The sequence below is a fragment of the Anopheles merus genome, chromosome 2L, assembly GCF_017562075.2.
Source record: "Anopheles merus strain MAF chromosome 2L, AmerM5.1, whole genome shotgun sequence".
Lineage (NCBI taxonomy): Eukaryota > Metazoa > Arthropoda > Insecta > Diptera > Culicidae > Anopheles > Anopheles merus.
Genome location: NC_054083.1, coordinates 22280483 through 22299494, shown reverse-complemented (window position 1 = coordinate 22299494; position 19012 = coordinate 22280483). Strand labels below are relative to the sequence as shown.

Genomic DNA, 19012 nt, shown 5'->3' with positions numbered 1-19012 from the left:
CCAGCCAATCGCGGCGGAACGGGCGATAAATAAAATCCAAATTTATTGAGTATAATTAAGAATCGAAGGTAATAATTTCGATGTAGATAGAGCAATGTGTTGGTGTGCGTTGGCTGTGTTTGGTGACTGTTTTTCGAGCGCGTACGGGCGCAAAGAAGCTGTGGCGGTAGAAAATAAAAACACAACCATCCCTTTCGGTGTTGGTGATGCTAAGCAGCAGCAGCAGGTGATCCTGACGGCAAATCGGGGAAGATATAGTTGGTTAATTAATTCTTTTTCAAAAATTATTAGATCTCCGCTTCGCTTCACAAGCGAGAGCGTGGTAAGAGTCACTCCATATCGAGTTACGCTTCATTGCTCACAGAAATATTTTGAAATACCATCACAATCTTCCCACCAACGAGGACACTGGATGATCGGGAAAAGCCATCGGTACCAAAAAAAAACGGCGAACGATTTTACTCCATTTTGCGCGCGGATAAACCAATAAAAAGACGGTGGGGCGAACGCTGTGATATGCTGCCATGCGCCATGACAAAACGGGACCCTAATCGCTCCAATTTCGATGACGATCGTCTCCATTTCCGTCATTTTCTTTTTTGCTTTGCTTTTAATTTGCTGAAATAAATAAAAAAACTCATAAAATCGATCTTTGCGCATTGCGTCGCACACCATTTAAGCACACACGTCCCGTGAGAGTGGGTAATCGTTTTTTGTCGAGTTCATAATTAATTTTGAACTTCACCACCGGGCTGGAAATTAAAATCGGGGCGTAAAATAAATCGAATCAAACGCGTGCATCCTTTCGTTGCATTCAATGGTCCTCCCCCCTCTCAAAAGTAAATAAAAACATTCCACCAACGTTAAAAGTCGCAAAAAAAAATACAGACGTCTTGCGCGTCGCCTCTCCTTCGATTGTGCGCAATGCGTGGTGTGTGTGTGTGTGTCGTAAAATGGGGGTTTGCAATTAAAAAATATTAAATGTGAAAATGCACTTAACTTTAACTGCTTACTGCGTGCACGCCAACCATTTCTGTGATTGGCTGGAACGGAATAGTTGCGCGTATGAGGATGGTTAAAATATATTTCACATTTCAGAGTGGTGATGGAGGGGGATAAATTATATTTAAAAAACAACTGTTCGTTCATGTTTCACACACTGGCCACTCTGGCGCATTTTTCTCACCCTCTTTCTGTGAGTAATAATAAAAAAAGGACATGAGCGAGGATAAAATCCTTCGACGATGCGATTGGAAAGTTGCTTACCAACAAAAAAAAAACGATCCGTCTTACAGGATCGATGCTGGTGGTGCCGGGCAACAAGGGGTACTTTCACTACTCCCGCGCGAAATAAATTTGGTTTCATTTGTTATTTGATCTGCGCCCTGTACCTCCCGAGACCTAATCCTTTTAAATTGACCACGGCCAAAAGGCAAAAAGGCGTGTTGCATTTCAATTTGCTTTCCACTCTCTGGCACGTACAGGTTTCGGTAGTAAACCAAACCAAAACCAAAAAAAAATGCACTTATCTAGATGATCACGTGTTTTATTGTCTTTTAATCCTTCTGTTGCAATCTGATTCGCGAGGGCAATAAAATTTCAATAATCAATGCAAGAGGAGCAGCAAAAAAATCAACACAAACAAATTCCTCTCCGACATGCAATAAGCTCGGGAAGGGACTGGGTCCACAAAACCGATCAAAGTGAATGTGTGCAGTGTGCACAGCGCCTGCGTATGGTAGCACGGTAAAGCCACAAAGCAGACGCACAAAAAATTGTCACTCGATACCGCACCATACGCGCGGGCGCCGGAATCGGAATCAATCGATCTGTCGTTTCCTCTGCCAAAAACTTGTTTCACTTCGCTACCGGAATAAACGTTGTACACAGAGTTTGCTTAAATTATATAAATCATCAAAACACCCCCCCCCCCCCCCCCCCCCCCCCGGACCAAGTCAAGGGGGAGTGGTAGTGATTTTCGCCATCATCATCATCATCATCGTCATTACATCTTTAGCCAAATTCTTACACTTTCTTTCGCCACGGCAACGATCTGTTCGCAGTTAATTGTTTCGTTTCGCATCATTATTTGTTTTGTTTCGTTTTATCTCTTCATTTTTGTTTTTTCCCCAATGGAGTGATGTTCGCTCTTTTTGGGAGATTTTCTTCCATTTTAACGCTTCTTTCCAATTTCTCGTATGCCGAAATGAAGCTAATTTACGAACAAATTCTGTCCATTTCTTTTTTTTTTCTAATGAGCTCAGCAAATGGATTAGTCAGTTGAGCATCGGGACGAGTGGGTATTATTATTCACCTCATCATAGCTTCATTGCGAGCAGTGGGCACCAACACTCCCCAATCACTACCCTCTGAGCTGAGCTGAAACTGAACCTCTCTCATAAATTAACGACAAACGACTCACTCTCTGACAGCGCGTATCAATCGCGTTTGCGCTAATGTGATCCATTTTTGATTATTTTTTGTTTTGTTTTCCATTTGTTACTGCTGCTGCTGCTGCTGTTGCTTGTATCTCGACGTCGTCATTACCTTCGATGTATATAGTTAGTCGTTTCGGAAGGTTACTCGGCACCGAAGCACTACTTCGGTGGTTATTTCGGTACCCTGTCCTTCACCGCGGACAAGCGCCCTTTAGCCTCGCGTTTCGGAATGATTGGACAGTTTTTTTTCTCTCGCTCGATCGACATCCTTTTTCGGTGCGTTGGTGAACGTTGGTTTTGCGTTTCTTCCGTTCAAGCTTATTTGTGTACGTTTTTTTTTTTGTTGCTTACTTCATTATTGGATCATTTGTTTGTTTGCTCTGCATTGTTCGGTCGGTGTCTAAACAGCCAGAGCAAACACATCGCGCCAGCCCAAAAAACCAGTTTCCTACATGCTGGAGGGCCAAGAATCGATATTAAGACGCTAAGAATCGGCAACCCGCCGGACCGACAGCCCACAAGCTGAGAGTGCGCGTAACGGTAGCTGATCTTGTCAGCGGTTTTGTGTAGCGGGAATTACCTTTTTTTTTTTTGCTATTTGAGTCTTGCAAATTTTCATCACAACCACGTGGCTGTTTAAAATTAGTTTTGCAATTGAAACAATTTTTTCAAAAATAAAAATAAAAAACGATTGAGCATATTTAACTAATGTTTGAAACCCGAAAATAAAATAACCCAAAATCAAAGGTATTTGAATTGATTGTTTTAACATCGTCCCGGTGCTCGCTGTACGAAAACAAATCAATCATCCGTGCATGTTAAATCCTCTACCAAACACGGAGCGAGAAGCAAAAAAACAAACAAATACCATCATTAAGCTCAACGGAAATTGAATTTTGACAGTTGTCGTTTTGATTAGAATCAGACGATTGTTAGTTTTTTTCTTGTTGTTTGACCGTCTGGTTTCGTACAACATATTTTGCTTCTCGTTTGTTTCTGTACCCTTTTTCTCCACTCAATCTATTCTGCGTTGCGTTTGCGTTTGATTTGTTTCCTTCTCTTTGGTCCCGTCTTGGCCAGACGGGGTCGCGCTGATAAGACAAAACCGTGTAACAAGAAACCCACCCCAAAGACAAAAATCAATCAAACAGAAACATTTAACTTTTTCGATTGTAGGGGTGGGAGGGGAATGCCGGGAGTTTAAGTGTTTAGAAAAATGAAGCGACAAGCTTTCGGAGGGGGAAAAGGATGCCAAAGCCACACAGAGTGTAGAGAAAGATGGCTCGGTGGTTTCGTTCGCTTCCCACCACCGCGAGAAGATCCCACTGAACAAGGTACATGCGTTTTAATCAATGATCATCCAAAAACGGGGGCAAGAGCAGTTATCGGTTCACCCCCATCTCGACGGCGGTGGCCGTTCGTCTGAGTGTTTCAAAAATAAATGATGAACCACATAAAGCCCTTCCACGTGCTTGTCTGTCTGCATTTATTTAGAAACTCAATTAACTCCACAACGAGTCAGAACTGGAGCAATAGAAAGAGCGGCACGATACGGAACAAAAAAACAAATACTGACCTTCAGTAGTCAGCACGTTAATTCGAAGCCAGTGTGTTGAGTGTGTTACTAAGACTGAGTTGAATTATTTCAACGAAAATTGAATATCATGCGCGTCTAGGACCAGGACGAGGAAGCAAACGTTTAATCGCACAATAAAACCTTCCCCAAACGCCCCACTGTTGGGTGCCTTCGGAGCGTTTTCTGTTATTAGAGGCCTTCTTTTGTTGCCCGTCTCACTTGTCTCAGCGCTTGATATAATCACCCCCCGATTTGCCATTACGACACACGAACCCGCCGGGCGTACGGGTACCACATGGGCACGGGCTAGGGGCACCGGTTTCGGTAGCGACGGATGCTGATCAATCATTTTAATTTTTATTCCATTTTTTTTCGCGATCAATCTCAAAAGCCATCGTTAAGCGTTTCATAATCGCAAGCCCGGTGGCGATCGGTGATAACCGACGGGCATGAACGGTACGCACGCAACACGGTGCGTGTGTGCGCCCTGGTTCTTTGCACAGGGAGGAGCAATCTGTCTACTAACTATTTCGTTACGGGCAGGTGGGTTTTGCTTTTATTTTGACTTATGTTGTTAAATAACGCTACGCTACGACGCGTTAAATCACAGGGTAAAGAGGAAACCGTGTCCCAGTAACGAGCCGATGGAAACATTTCCCACCGCAATTACATTAATTTCGCAACATGCATGTACGACTGTTCGCTTTATCGTGTGTAAGATGCAATCGAAATTAAACTAAACATGAAAACGTTCAACGATCGACCGTGCACATCTTCATCAACATGCATTCCCTCTTCATTATCGTCCTCGTGTAGCCGTTTCACCGATCATGAGCCGTTTTAATTAATCCATTCTCACCCGGGCTCGCTCGCGCATCCGAGCAGCAGTACATAAATTTCCGCGTAACAACTACCATCGTTTGTAGTAGTTTGTAGTTTCCATCATTTCACGATTTGTGCAGAAATCGATCCCTTTTTTGCTCAATCCTTCTTTCCCCGATTCTATCTCGCCCGGTTACACACACCTCGCGCGAAAAACGCGGATCACTCGTGTGAAAGCTTCATTCAATAATCCACCTACTGCACACACCCTGTACAGTCCCTGGCCGGTCGGGGCTGGTGTGACGCTAACAAATTGCAGGAAACGGCACAAACAGTGCGACATAGTGCTGCGACGACGGTTCCTCGCATCCTTGTTGGCGCCACGCACGAACGCATTAAATCAGGTGTGCCCGCCGACCCGGCCCTGTCGCGTCTATTACAGGGGGTACACACGTTCCCTTTTTGCTTCCATCTTCTTGCTCCCTTCGCTCACCCTCCCACGGCTCCGGTTATGGATGGCATCACCCGCTCCTATCGGTCGCAAGATTTATGTTTTCTTGAATGAAGCTTTTAACAAAATCCCCCCAAACACACCCAACCGGTGGAGGGTTCGTCGCTTATCGATCGCTCGGTTCTTTCGTCCGGCCCGTCGCCCAGCGAACGCGCGCGATGCCTTTGGGCGACGTTTCTCGTTCAATTAAAATTCAATTAACCGAACCAAACGCACCATAGCGGTGCCGTCTCCGTGCCTGCCACGTGCAGGGCGAGAAGAGCTGGGCGATTAATAGAGGTCGAACTATTTCACCAAACTATTTCGCTCGTCGGCCTGTGGCAGCGGCGGCGGCGGGGGAAATAGTTTTCCAATTTTACTAAACCCTTTTGCGGTCCAGCCTCTCATGCCCACCCACATCCCCTACTCTACTTTCCCTATCCATTATTTTGACTGTTTCGTTGTTTTGCCTTCTTTCTTTCTTGCATCGTGTTGTGGTTGGACACCGCTGCACACAATCTTAAACCTCCCAAATTCGCTGCATACAAACACACGCACACGCATATACTCTAGGTATCGTCGCCGTCACTGCACATTAAAGAACCTCCACCCAGCCCTGGAAGTCCTTCAACGGAAACCATGTATGCTGCCCCCGGCAGCACGCAGATCTACCTGCAGGTAAGCCTTTCTCGATCCAGTGCGCAGCAAGTTCAGCCAACGAAAGGTGCCTTTGAGGCGCGATCAGGGTCTGGACGATCCGATTCGATCGTCGCCGTGACAGGTTGCCTCGAGCTGTCGAATGTCCTCCGAGCTCATTGTGCTGGGCCTGTTCTGTTTTTGTGTGGGGGGAAGGCGGGGAGGGTTTCAAAATGTGTGTCCCATTTGTTTCAAATCGCGCCGCGTTTGTGCCGGAGATGACGAACGTGATGAAGGATTTCGGAATCGTCAAGTGAGCTGGAATAAATAGAGCGAGAAACAATATTTCAAGCAAAGAGATATGATACAAAACGCACCCCAACCCCACCACTACCACCACCTCACCCCAGGTCGACTAATAGCAAGGAGTGATTGGGGGATTTTATCTATCTCAACCGAAGCGTTTGCTGCCCGCTTTCCAACCACCACCTGGTTGTTTGGAATATGAGTGAGGACTTAATCGCATTTGCCTTTGCCCACCCGACTCTCGTAATCCTAGCCTTCCGCACTGCCCTTTCCACGAACGTGGTCAAAGTCGTTCGATCGAAACGAATTAAATACTATCACTCATATCACCTATATTAGTTGCTCCGTAGCTCCTTCGTGGGATACACAGTCGCTCTTTCCTATGCTTTCCTAACTAAAACTCCCAACAGCTAATAACAGGCAACCCCCCCACCCAAAAAAAAGGCACGAAATGTGTGCACACCGCCCAACGGCTTCGCATCCCCATTCGATTCATCCATCAAGCTCTCGAAGCTGAAAATTAGCATATTTACATAAAAACAAATCCCCTTGTCCCGCCATCAGGCCGCGAGTTTCAAACAACGTTATGGGCATGATCAACAACTGTCCGATCGATAAAGGAGGAGCAGACAGGTCTCAACAAGACACCCGATTCGATGAGAGGGGAGGGCGACACACACTCAACAAAAAAAAACCTAGAAATCCGTCAATCGATCGAACCGAATCGGCTTGGACATTTGACGTTTATATTTTGTTCGCCTTCTTTTTTTTTTTTTTTTTTGTTTGATGAGTTGACAGCAATCCAGCCTGTCTCTAGCAGCAGCCGAGCAGGCCGGTTGGATGGCTTGGTGGGAGGAGAAGCAGTGTGTTGGCCCCGTCTGGGCAGCGTAACCGAGCTGCAGGAAACCCTCTCTAGTATGCTGCAACAGCGCGTATAAAAAGTAAAAATTAAACGCTCGTCGCGCTTGCGTATATAACCTACACATCATTCCCACCGGCGGGCCAACGAACAATCGGTCCGCCAACAGCGCAACAGGTGGAATCTTTTCAGGCGGCTGGCTTGATCCCGCCCGGGTGTCACGCAACGGTTGTTGTTCCGTGAGTGTGTGTGTGTTTTTTTTTTGTCCAATTTACGAGCCATTCGCAAGGGCGGGTAGGATGACAGGTTTATCAAACTGCAAACGCCCGCTTTTGAGCCGGATTGGCCTGCGGGGAGATTTAGTGATTTTCACTTTTCACAATCCGTGCAAATGTACTGGCGAGCGACACCGGGCGTTATTAGAAAGGTGTTGAACGGTTTGGGCGTTGCGAGCTAAAAACCACACACGATAAGGTTATCATTAGTTGGGTCGAGCGTATAAAACAATGGAATGTGTGACAAACGAACGAATGATGTTATTGCCACGAAAAGCCAACTTACCGTAGCGATTTTGAGATATGATTTTAATTTGGATTTTCGTTTCTCTTTCGTAGGGTCCTTCCCATCAGAACAGTACAGCAGCCACGGCCAGCTCCAATGTGAACACCAACTCACCCAGCCCCAGCTCCTACGCACAGTATGACATGTATCCGCCAAACAGACTTGGGTAAGTTTTTCCACTTTTTTATACTAATTTTAGTCATTTTTACTGGAAAAATGGAAACGATTTGCTAAAAAAAACGCGATTAATTGTTTATCAATAAAAGGTAAACAAAGAATGACATCGATCTTGATCTCTACGTTTATGGCACTCAGTTCAATACTCATTTCGTTCCCTCCATTTCATCAACAATTCGCATTTGTTTTGGACGCGCACTGTTTACCTCCAAAATGAATCCCAAGCACGTTTCTTTCAATTGAAAAACTCAACCAAAATTCCGTCTGTAATACTAATGACCATTTTTTCGGTCCTCTTTCTTCTCCCCTACCCTCCTATAGCCCGGGTGGTACAACGTTCATCACAGAGCCCTACACCTACCGCGAGTACTTCGACAACCAGGGGTACGCGCCGGCCCGGACCATCTACGGTACGGCGGCAGACTCGGAAGGTCCACAGCCGGCCACCACGTACGAGGGTCGGTTCACGAAGACGGGCTCGATCTACACCAAGACCATCACATCCGCCGGTCTGACGGTGGATCTGCCCAGTCCCGATTCGGGCATCGGTGCCGATGCGATCACGCCGCGCGACCAGAACAACGTCCAGCAACAGTTTGACTATGCGGAACCGTGCCAGGCACCGATTGGTATGGTCGATCCGAACGCGGCCGGCCACATACCGGCCTGCGTCGCCAGTCTGCAGCGCAATCTGGCCATCAACGGGAGCCAGCCGAGCCCGACCACGTCGCTCGGCGGTTCGTCGACTGCGGCCGCCGTCGCTGTGGCCGGTGCTGCAGCGGCACCCCGCTCCCGACCCTGGCACGACTTTGGCCGCCAGAATGACGCTGACAAAGTTCAGATACCAAAAATGTAAGTACCATCCTTTCGTCCTTTCCTTTTCTAGTATATAACGGTGAAACGTAGTCCCTGCTGTGGAACCCGCGAGCAAGCTAACCATTAGTAGCGATTATTTGAAATGGTCTGCGATTTAAATCTATCGCTACAAATCAAAAGTAAAGAAAGTCAATGATCCGGCCGCGTGCGAGAGCAATCGAGTGAGAAATGTTAATACTGTTAGCACAGCCCCGTCATGTGCCGGCCACTCGTCTGGCAAACAACCGGCGGGGAAGATCGTTCGTGAGAAACGAGCCTACTAATGATCGCAATTTTCTGCCAACTCGCCGGGATGCCAGGCGTGGTGCAGGCGCATTGTGTGCGCCTTGAGCAATGATTAATTCGATATCGTTAATTCATGTTGCATCATACCCCAGGACCAAGCCACGCAAATAAAGGAGCCGTTGAAAGGCTCCTAATGAGGTGTGATTCTAACCAATGGCTTCACCCATTAACCGGGCATCTTTCAATTACAGACACTCTTCCACCCTCAAGTAGTGCTGCATCCTCACGAAGGTTGCGCAATGTTCTTGTGTCGATGTTTCCCGCGGCTCATCCCGCACGAACGCGCTTCATTTGGCGATCCGGTGTTGTATGCTCATCATAATTAGAGCGAAGTTTTGCCAAGTCCATTCTTCTTGCCAGCGGTTTGGGTGCAATGGAACGTACAATCGTAATGCGATGCTTTTTGGGGCGATGTGTTCGCACGAAGAGAGGTACGGTTCAATCAAAACACCATCAGTGACGCGCTCGTGCAATGCTCGTTCATTTTTCCACGCAAACGGAATTGCCGAGAACACATTCCGTGATTGAAGCACAAGTGCACCGTGCACTGATAGATTAACCTGAATCGGTGGCCCTTTTCGAGTTGGGTTGAGCGCACGGAGTTGCCATCGCCGCAGTGACGAATGGTGAGAATTATTGCCTGCCAATTGTGCGCTCGCCCCCTTGGACGCCAGTGCGGATCTTGAATTGTAGTTTTGGTTTTGCCCTTGCTTGCTTTAAAGCCGGATTTCCACTGGCCGGGAGGATGGGCTTATTATCATCAGGGTTTGCACCGCACGAATACTTTCTACCGGACGCTTCGACCAGCACGAATCGGTCCGCGCCCGACTCTCCCGAATGGCGCAACACACAGTCATACTAATTGAAATTTAATCTCCCGGGCGTCAATGGTGGTGTGCAGAGAAGGAGGAAAATAAGGATTGGGGCGTTGTCGTTCCATCCTGATTTACTCCTGCTTCTTCGTCCATCCTAATCTCTCTCTCTCTCTCTGTCTCCCGTGTCGATCTGTTGCGGCGTTGCGGCGGAACGTTTCAATTCGAGCGCTGGCAATGCCCGTGTGGACAGGATTTCGTGTACAGTTTACCTGTTTTTCCGCATGAATACACCACCCCGAAAAACCAACGGCATCGCGGCCCGTTGACAGGAACGGTCCTGCGGGACTGCCACCTTGTGGGTCCCACTGTCAGAAAGGTTAATTTAATTGCATTTTAATTGCATTACCGCGATCGACGCCCCAGCACTTGGCGTTTCTTCGTGGCTTTTTCGTTTGCGCTGTATCCAAGCAATGTCCATTGCCACACGCCGATCGGTCCGAAACGGTGAACCCGAAGTGAAGTTTGTCGATTTCTTCTACACGTTCAAATGCGATGGTTCAGTTATCATATCGATGCATACCAGTGCCCCACCGGTTTGATTTCATTTTAATGGCCTATCATCTATTAACACCCCGGAGGGACATTTTCTAGGTCTGTAGCCTGTGCTGGTGAAATAAATTGAAACTTTTTCCTTGCCTAGTGCGTTGGGCAAGAAAGATAATAATGTATTTCCTTGCGCGTCTTAGCTTTGCATCGTGAGGCCGGCCCGATCGCCATGGCCGGCGTCTCGTATTTTAATCATCCACTTGTCCCCCCCATCCTGCCTCGCACACGATTCTATCGACCGCCCACATGCCCGGGCATGTCCCGGGCATGTCGTCGCTGTGTCATTTCGCATCACCAGTCGCGCAAGCGTAATGATATTCGACATCATGCGGATGATCGGTTTCGAGGGCAGCAAAAATAAAAAGCAAGCTAAAAGCTAAAGCCCCCCAAATAAACTACATTTAATCGGCCCCAAGCGTGTGCAGCGAATGTTTTTTCGTTTATTCCCACGGCCCCTAAGAGAACGCATGGTGCCCCCAGAAAATGCTTATTTGTTTTCCATCTGTGCGACGAAAAGCGTTGCCCTTTGCGGTGGTGCTCCACTCTGATGCTCCAATGCTCGCGTGCGTGCATGTGTGAGTGTGTGACTGTGTTATCAAATCGAACGTGCGACGAATGTCCCACCAAACACTGCGACGCAAATATCCAATTTGCAATGCGCACTTTCTTTCCACGCGGAGACCCCAGCATCATATTATATTATCCTGCCTTGCAGGAGGAACCCAACGAGAGGGGTCGACACGGATGGACACGGTGGGTTTGGCCGTGCTCTCTTGCAAAAAAAGCAAAAAGGATGCAGCAAAGCGCGTGGTCGGTGCGCAACGTGGGCATAAAATAAACATAACGATAATCATAATCTTTATTATAACGACGAATTTATGTATGTGCATACATGCATTTTTATGCCGCCCGGGTCGGTTCGGGTCGCGAGCTGCCGCCGGGCCACCGGCCAAGCCGCACACGCGCTTGTGTCGTTGTGGTGAAGCTGTGGTTGTGGAGGGTTTTTTTTTTCTCCTGCTCCTCACCATACATTGCGCTTTCTTCCTTCATTAGGTGGTGTCCTTCTGTGTCATAAACGTATGAAATGGTACGCGAATCATCGCACTGAACGAAGGGGAAGACTCGCTATCCCTCGCTCGGCCCTCGGTCTTTCGGTGGACGATAATTGGGCATTATAGATCAATTATTTTATGTTTTTTCGTGCACGGTCTCCGATGGCAGTGGTGTTCGGCAATGCAATTTTGTGTTGTCCTTCTTTTGCCGTGTGTTTTCATGCGAGAAGATGCATTTTACTACGCAATGGACAAACTTTTGGCGGGCGCATTGGAACGAGCGGGAAGAGTTGTGTTGCCGTCGGGATGTCATTTCGATTAGCTTATTTTAATGGCCAGCGAGCGAAGCAGATTGCGATGATTTATTCCGCCTTTTACTTTCTACATAAGCAAGAAAGAACAAAAAAAAGCGATTGTTAAAAATCGAAAAATGCTGCTTCCTCCCGGATGGTCATTTATTTGTGAAAAGATGGCATGTAAATTCCGTAAATCGATCTGCTTTTAGGTATTTGTTTAAGGGCATGTTCGTGCCCATCGCCCCTTTTCCACGACACACACGGCGCAAAGATGGCACAATTAAATCGATCCTCCCATATCCTGTAAAACCGATTAATACTGACAGCTGCTGTTACTGACGCAGCAACGCAAACCTCGCGCTCCATTAAAAGGCATTCCACTGTCTGCCGCAGCCCGGGAAGGTGCATTGAATGCACACGCACAAACTGAATTAAAAAAACGACGGAGCGAACCGACTCCACCTGTGCAACAATCACTGCCGCTCGCTAAAGTCGCGCAATTCGCGCAACTTCGATTATCGATCAATTAGTCGCTGGGCCCGTTAACCGGGACCGCCATCACCACCACCGTCACCACCAGTGCCGATGCCACAATTATCTCCTTAAGCGCAACAGGCCAAGATAGGCGGCCGGGCCCGTCGCTCCGTGCCCTAATCGGCAGAAAGAAGTGAAGAAAGTCAACCCCCCGCGACAACCATATGGTGTCAATGGCTGGGAAGGGACGGGATAGTAGATGAGCTGCGCACGTAGCTGCTGACATCTTGGGCCACAGGCAGAAACCACGCACAGTTTTTCATTCGCCCCATTATGATTTTTCTGGTGCACATTGTTGATGCATCGCGAGCATCGGTGTGCGAGAAAAGTGGGTAGGCACTCATTTCCACTTGTACGGTGGCCAGTCCACTCACACACACACGCACAGTTCCACGAAAGGGAGCGCCCGGCAGACAATCTGCAACGCGACGCGCGTTTGATCGACACGCACACGAAGAGAGGAGAGGATGGCTGCGCACGGAACGGTTGCGACAGCTGAGGAGCGGATGCACCGGATAATTTATTGTGACACTCATGTGGTTGTCCTCCTCGGTGGTTGCCCTAGTGGGCAGCAGCAGCCCACTGGCGCACTCTGATGCTGCGGCGGACGATTAAGGAATTTTCGATATAATTTCTATCAAACAGCCACAGCGCTGAGACAAGGCGCGCAAGGAAGGGAACGAAACAATCCAACGCATCGTGGTAGTGGTTGATTGTGTTTAGAAATTTCTAATTGTGTGCCCGCGTCTTCGGACTCCATTGCGAGAAAATCCAATCCGATAAACATCTGACCATCTCGGATTGTTTGGTTTGTGCGCAATTTTTAGTTGGCAGCAGCAGCAGCAGCAACCGAGCGTGCTAGGGGTAGAGAAGGGAGGAAAGCAACCCGCGAAGGAACGGTTTCAAATCAAACACTGTTGCAGCGGAGACAGCAGCGCAGCGCACACACCTGACACTGTCGCGAGCGCATCACGGCAGACGATTGCAGATAGTGGATTTTCACTGTTTGTTTTTTCTCCCGTACTGAAGCGATGGTTTGAAAAGATGGCAAAGCCACCGGGTGTGTGTGTGTGCTACGTATTTGGCGAAAGCATTTGGAATGTAATGAATGGGACAGAGCGGACGCAACAATCGGCCCTCCGGGGCGGGCTGCATCTCCGATTCGGGGAACCGTACGCTAAAGGGAAAGACTTTCAATTATGTTGTTGTGTGGCACAGTAGAAAATCTACCCCAACTTTGGTGCGGCTGCGCGTACCGAAAGCTTGCGCGCGAATGCATCGTTTCCCTTTTGGTCGCGTTTGCGCTAATTGAAATCTCCCGCTCGTTCATGTTGCGCCCGCGCGACTAATTATCCTTGCCCGTGCATGGGTACGGGCGAATTACCCGATCGCTGCTACATATTAGTATTAGTACCGGATTTGCTGATTGTTAATTTTGTGTTTTTTTGTTTTTTCTCTCTCCACCATTTTAGATACACGGACGTTGGCTTCAAATACTATCTGGAAAGCCCGATCAGCTCGTCCCAGCGCCGGGAAGACGATCGGATAACGTACATCAACAAGGGCCAGTTCTACGGCATTACGCTCGAGTACGTCCACGACCCGGACAAGCCGCTGAAGAATCAAACCGTCAAGGTAAGCTGCTAACCTCCACCCAATTCGTATCGTCCGTCCAAAATGTATAACCTCAGTTTTGTAAATTGGCAAACGAATGCTCATCGGCAGCACCCTTCCCAAAAATACCGCGACCCTATCGATTGCGATTATCCTCTGAAAGCGATACCGTCTGCCCGGATGGGTGATGATAGATGATGCGCCCAAAAACCCGACGAAGTAGTTTAAAAAGCTAACAGATTATTTTCCAATCGAAGTACCGATCGAGCCCTGCATCGGATCAGCGTGAACGGCGAACGGCGCTTATAACCCTTCGCAATACCCTTCTGAGTGTTTGTTTTCCCATTGAATCAATCCGCTTTTGAAGCATTTGTTTGTTGCTTTTATTGATTCGATTGCTTGCCTTTGCAGCAACGCTCGCCTCAATCGATCGATTGCGCTGTTTACTTTGCCTTTGCGTACCTTTATAGTGTGCCTGCTAGGGGTTCGCACAGGATGACGGTACATACTTTTCGAATGTTTGCTCTCTATTTTGGAGAAGGTTCGCGCGAAGACGTCTTCAAAACCGTTCTATTGAAAACGATGTTTCGCCCGACAGTAAACCGGTTCAAGCAAAAGAACCGGCTTTTTTGGGGGCTGCGGCGACGCTGGGCCACCGGGGTTTGCATTCTGAGCTTTAACCAAATCACGCTCGGTGTGATGTTCTCTCCCCCCAAAACAGTGGGATCACCAAACCAAACGGTACACGGTAAATTTCGTGTTTTATTTTTCCCAGCCACGTGCCTGGTGCCGCTCTTCTGGTTCAACAGAGAGACTGGAGCCAACAGGTGTCCAGTTTACCTTGACCTTCCGCCCCATACGGCGATCGTGATCGTTTCGTCGGAAGCGAACCAGTTCCGATCCAGATCCCGAGTCACGTGCTGCTGGCGTTTGCCGTGCGAGAAGATTACAGGTTAAGCCGCCACGCCACCTTAGCGTTCGCTAAGGCGATGGTGCATTACACTGCAGCATGTTGTTGTCGTGCTTGTGCTCGGTTGAAGCATGGGCATCGCCATGAACATTTGCTCGCTTTACGGTTTTAGTGAACTTTTTCTGCTATTATTTTAAACTAATATTTTATACAGTTCCTGAACGGTTCACAAAGTTTACCGTATAAAACCCCATACAGCTAGAAACTTTTTTGAAGTATTTTTTTTATTTTAGTAAAAAACACTAAACTATCTGTATCGCACAAGATAAATGATCTCTGACGCCGTCAGCTTGAATAAAAAAAAAAACATAAAAATAGAATCTCTTCCAATGAGTTTGATTGCATTATAGCATAATTTATGGCACCTCTGCCTTCGGCTCCGGTGTGTAACTCGACGCTCCCCAAGTACGGTAAGGAGGATTTTCCTTCCTTTCGCTTGCAACCCTCCGGGGCCTCGGAGTCTCTTAAGTTTTCCGTTTCATTTGTCAATTGCTCGGAACGAAGCTGTTGTGCTGCTGCCTTCCCGGGTGTCATTTTACTGCATTCCGATGCAGCCAAAAATTTGCATACCCGATGATGCACTGAAATGACTAAACCGAAGGGATACGAACAGAAGGAAGACAAAAAAAAACCCACACACGCAACCCTTCAGTCAAACGCCGCGGCTTAGGGTCGGGAAAATTCACACACATTGCCCAAGCAGGAGACACACCGAGCGAGAAGACGAGCTAAAAAGATGAGCAAACACACGATCGCATCATCGCCCTGGCCCTTTTGGGTGGAACGATCCGTTCGTGCAGATAACGCCCGTAGGGTAACTGGAGGCCAAAGTCGAAGATAATGATAATGTACACGCTGGTGAGATGCAAAAAAAAAAATCGAAAGGGCAATGAAATCGAAAAGCGGAGCGCGCGTGTGTGTGTGTAGAAGGTAAGAAAGACTACAGAGAAAAAATACAGCAACCGACGAGCGTTACTGATCATTATCCTTTACCGTTATGTGGCACCGCGCTTTCACTACGGAAGGGGCACAGTTTTTTTCGAGAGTCTTCCTTCCACACTCAGGTGTCCTTTTACCTTCGAAGGAAGCATATGCCGTTGCTTTTGGTGCGAAAATTGTTTAACCAACCATCACGGTGACGATAGCATCAATTCGATTCTGTCTCAAGGCTCGCTTCGGGGGCTTTTGTGTGTGTGTGTGTGTCTGTGTGTGTGTGTGTGTGTGTGTGTGTGTGTGTGTGTGTGTGTGTGTGTGTGTGTGTGTGTGTGTGTGTGTGTGTGTGTGTGTGTGTGTGTGTGTGTGTGTGTGTGTGTGTGTGTGTGTGTGTGTGTGTGTGTGTGTGTGTGTGTGTGTGTGTGTGCTGCTACGAAAACGTTTTGATTTGCGATGCCCTTCTTCCGGCTTCCGACATTTCCCTTTCAAGAAAGAAAAAAAACTTTAAGTCGCGGCAGAGCATAGAAAAGAAAAGGCTTGTCCTATTTCTGTCTCTCTCTCTCTCTCTCTCTCTCTCTCTCTCTCTCTCTCTCTCTCTCTAGGGGGTTTTTGTGTAGCCAGTTTGTAGCATTCTATCCCCTCCCCGACCAGAACGGTTCGGTAATTATTCATTTTTACAATAAAAATATTTAAATTTCCTGCGGCACTCGCCCCTGCACAGAGCGCCGGGGTTTATTCAAGACGCTCGTCATCGAAGACGGGAGCAGGAGATGATGGGTTGATTTGTTTGATTGTTCCGTGGCTGATAATTCCCGCGAAAGGTTTGGAACTTTTTTGGGACAGCCCAAATTTGCTTAACCAGCGCTGCTTTGTCACATGGAATTGTGTGTATGTGCCCTCCCCATTTACCATTGCTTCCATTGGTATTGTTTATTTATGCTTACTCATTCATACGAAATGATGTTGCCTTCTCGTTGGGTAGCAAAAGACGAACCTAACTCGATTGTTGAAAAAATAACAGAAAAAGCATAATGTAAAATAAAAAAAAAATAATGCAACTGTTCTGTGATGAACCTACTAGAAAAACGCGAGAGAGAGAGAGCGTTGATATGAAGCAAATGCCTCTTCTGCAAGCAGTGACATCAATTGCATACCGTGTACCGTTGCGACGGGCAAACGCATCGTTTGATTGTGATTTTTATTTAATTCACACCACCTGCATCTCCACCACCACCACCACCATCACCACCACTGCGGAAGGGAGTGGCTTTTAATTACCAACACGAAAATGGAACTTGCTGCTAACGCTGCTCCTCCTCCTCCTCCTTACGCCGCCCAAGAAAAGTATAGGCCAGGTTTTTCTGGTTTTCCTAATGATCCTGTATCGGGACTGTGGCGGAAAGAGATGTTCGCAGCCATAGACAGACCGTGTGGTTTAGTTAGTGTCCGGTTTTGTGCACTTTCCGCAGGGGTTCGTCGCTTAGTCGCTTAGCACTGATGACGCACATAAACGGTTTGGTTCATTAGAAGAAGAAAACAAAAAAAATGGCAGACAACATAATTGGTGCACTGAGACTTCTAAATGAAAACTTCTATTTCACTGATGGAATGCGAATGGGTCTGCTCTGTCAGAAGAAGAAAAAAAAAAGAACCACAGCCACACAAGAAGAACTTAGAAAAGAATGCAACAATAAAGCATTGCAGAAAAAAACGCCTCATTCAAAGCGTCAGCAAACACTCGGACACCCGCAAAGGTCACACAACCGTTGGTACAAAACGCAAATTCCTTCGCGTCACAGCCATCCCCTTCCCGTTGTGCAAAACGGGGATTTTGATTTGATTTGTTTCGTTCCGTTCGGTTCGTTATTAATTGGCTACAATACGTTACCTCGACGTACTCTACCACCCAGACTAGCCGGTCGTACCACCGCCAGCATCGAAGCGACGTACCTTTGTGCCTCTGGGCTCTCGGTGCAGGAAGAGACAAGTTTTTAGGCTAATAAAACATAAAAATATTACCGGAGCTACATTTTTCACCATCCTCTCCTTCCGGGGAGCCTCCGCTGCACGGCTTAGTCAAGCTGTCCGGCCAAGCGTACGGTATCGTTTACCTCCTGTCACACGGGCGCAAATCGGGCGAAATAGAAAACTGGGGGGGTAGTAAGACACACGTCCGCACACAGCCCCATGCACACAAGCAGACACATGCGAGACACTTTGCAGTCTCCTCCTGGGGCAGGGGGCAAACCGTGGGAGGGGAAGGATTGCAAGTCACAAATGCGTTGGGCGGATGTTGGGCGGCAGGAGAGCAGCAAGATATAATACCTACCAACGCGCGTCATGTCTGCAAGATGCACCGGACACAACGGGCGAGTGAATACCACACAAAGCAACAAAAAGGAGGAAAAAAGCACACACACACAGGAAAGAGCGAGGAAAAGAAGGAAAACAGACTGCATCCGCCAGTGTGCAGCGATGCAGTTCTCCCTAACCTCCCCACGAACGGAGCGTCGTCCCGCTGTAACTGTAAATGCATAGAAAAACATAGTGCAATTTTAATTAAGATTTATATCTAAAAATGCCTTGTTTGTAATGTATCTATATCTTTCTAACTATTAGTCAGTTTACTTATTTATAATAATTATTCTCCCGTCGTCGTCGTCGTCGTCGTCGTCTGTTGCGCCTTCTCTACGCTTTTGTTTCCTCCTCACACACGTGGTGGTGGTGCAGCGTATGCATTTTTTCTTTTACTCCGCGTGTGTGCATCCATCCCACGGCCACAACTGGACAACTGACCACATCGGTGGAAGCCCACAGCGTTCGTTTCTATCATATGTGTGTGCGATTCTTTTCCACTTCCAATTTTCCACCTCCAGCACACACGGCCTACGCGGCCTCCTGCAGCAGCAGTGTTCCGTGTTGATATGTCGCGTGAAACGCGCCTGCGTAGAGAGATTTGTGGCTCTCTCTAGACCTCGGTTTGCAATCACTATTCTGTTCCCTGCAGCCCTCCACAACTAGCCAGGAGCTTCGTTTTGGAATGTGAAGCTTATAGCGTTTTTTTTTTTTGTTGCCTCCTTTGAACCGTTTGAATGCATCGTGTTGTCTATGGGCTGGTGCGTGGAGTGCGTTTGCTTGCCACCGCTGCTCACGGGGAATGTTTTGA

The 19012-nt window shown here is 47.7% G+C and overlaps 1 protein-coding gene and 1 long non-coding RNA gene across 3 annotated transcripts in view; one reads left to right on the top strand and one right to left on the bottom strand.

The window, feature by feature from the left end:
• LOC121594627 (protein grainyhead-like) overlaps nt 1-19012 on the top strand; it is a 186751-nt gene that overhangs the window by 130071 nt on the left and 37668 nt on the right. For both annotated transcript variants that reach the window (XM_041918111.1, XM_041918113.1), the window contains exons 6-9: nt 5900-6004; nt 7742-7854; nt 8187-8717; nt 13802-13964. In XM_041918111.1, the coding sequence (XP_041774045.1) occupies nt 5900-6004; nt 7742-7854; nt 8187-8717; nt 13802-13964 (912 nt within the window). The remainder of the gene's footprint in view (nt 1-5899; nt 6005-7741; nt 7855-8186; nt 8718-13801; nt 13965-19012) is intronic.
• On the bottom strand, nt 5999-7781 carry LOC121594628. Its single transcript, XR_006004998.1, has 3 exons — nt 7689-7781; nt 7251-7580; nt 5999-6280 (listed from the first exon to the last, which is right to left on the bottom strand). It is a non-coding gene; the product is annotated as an uncharacterized LOC121594628 (long non-coding RNA).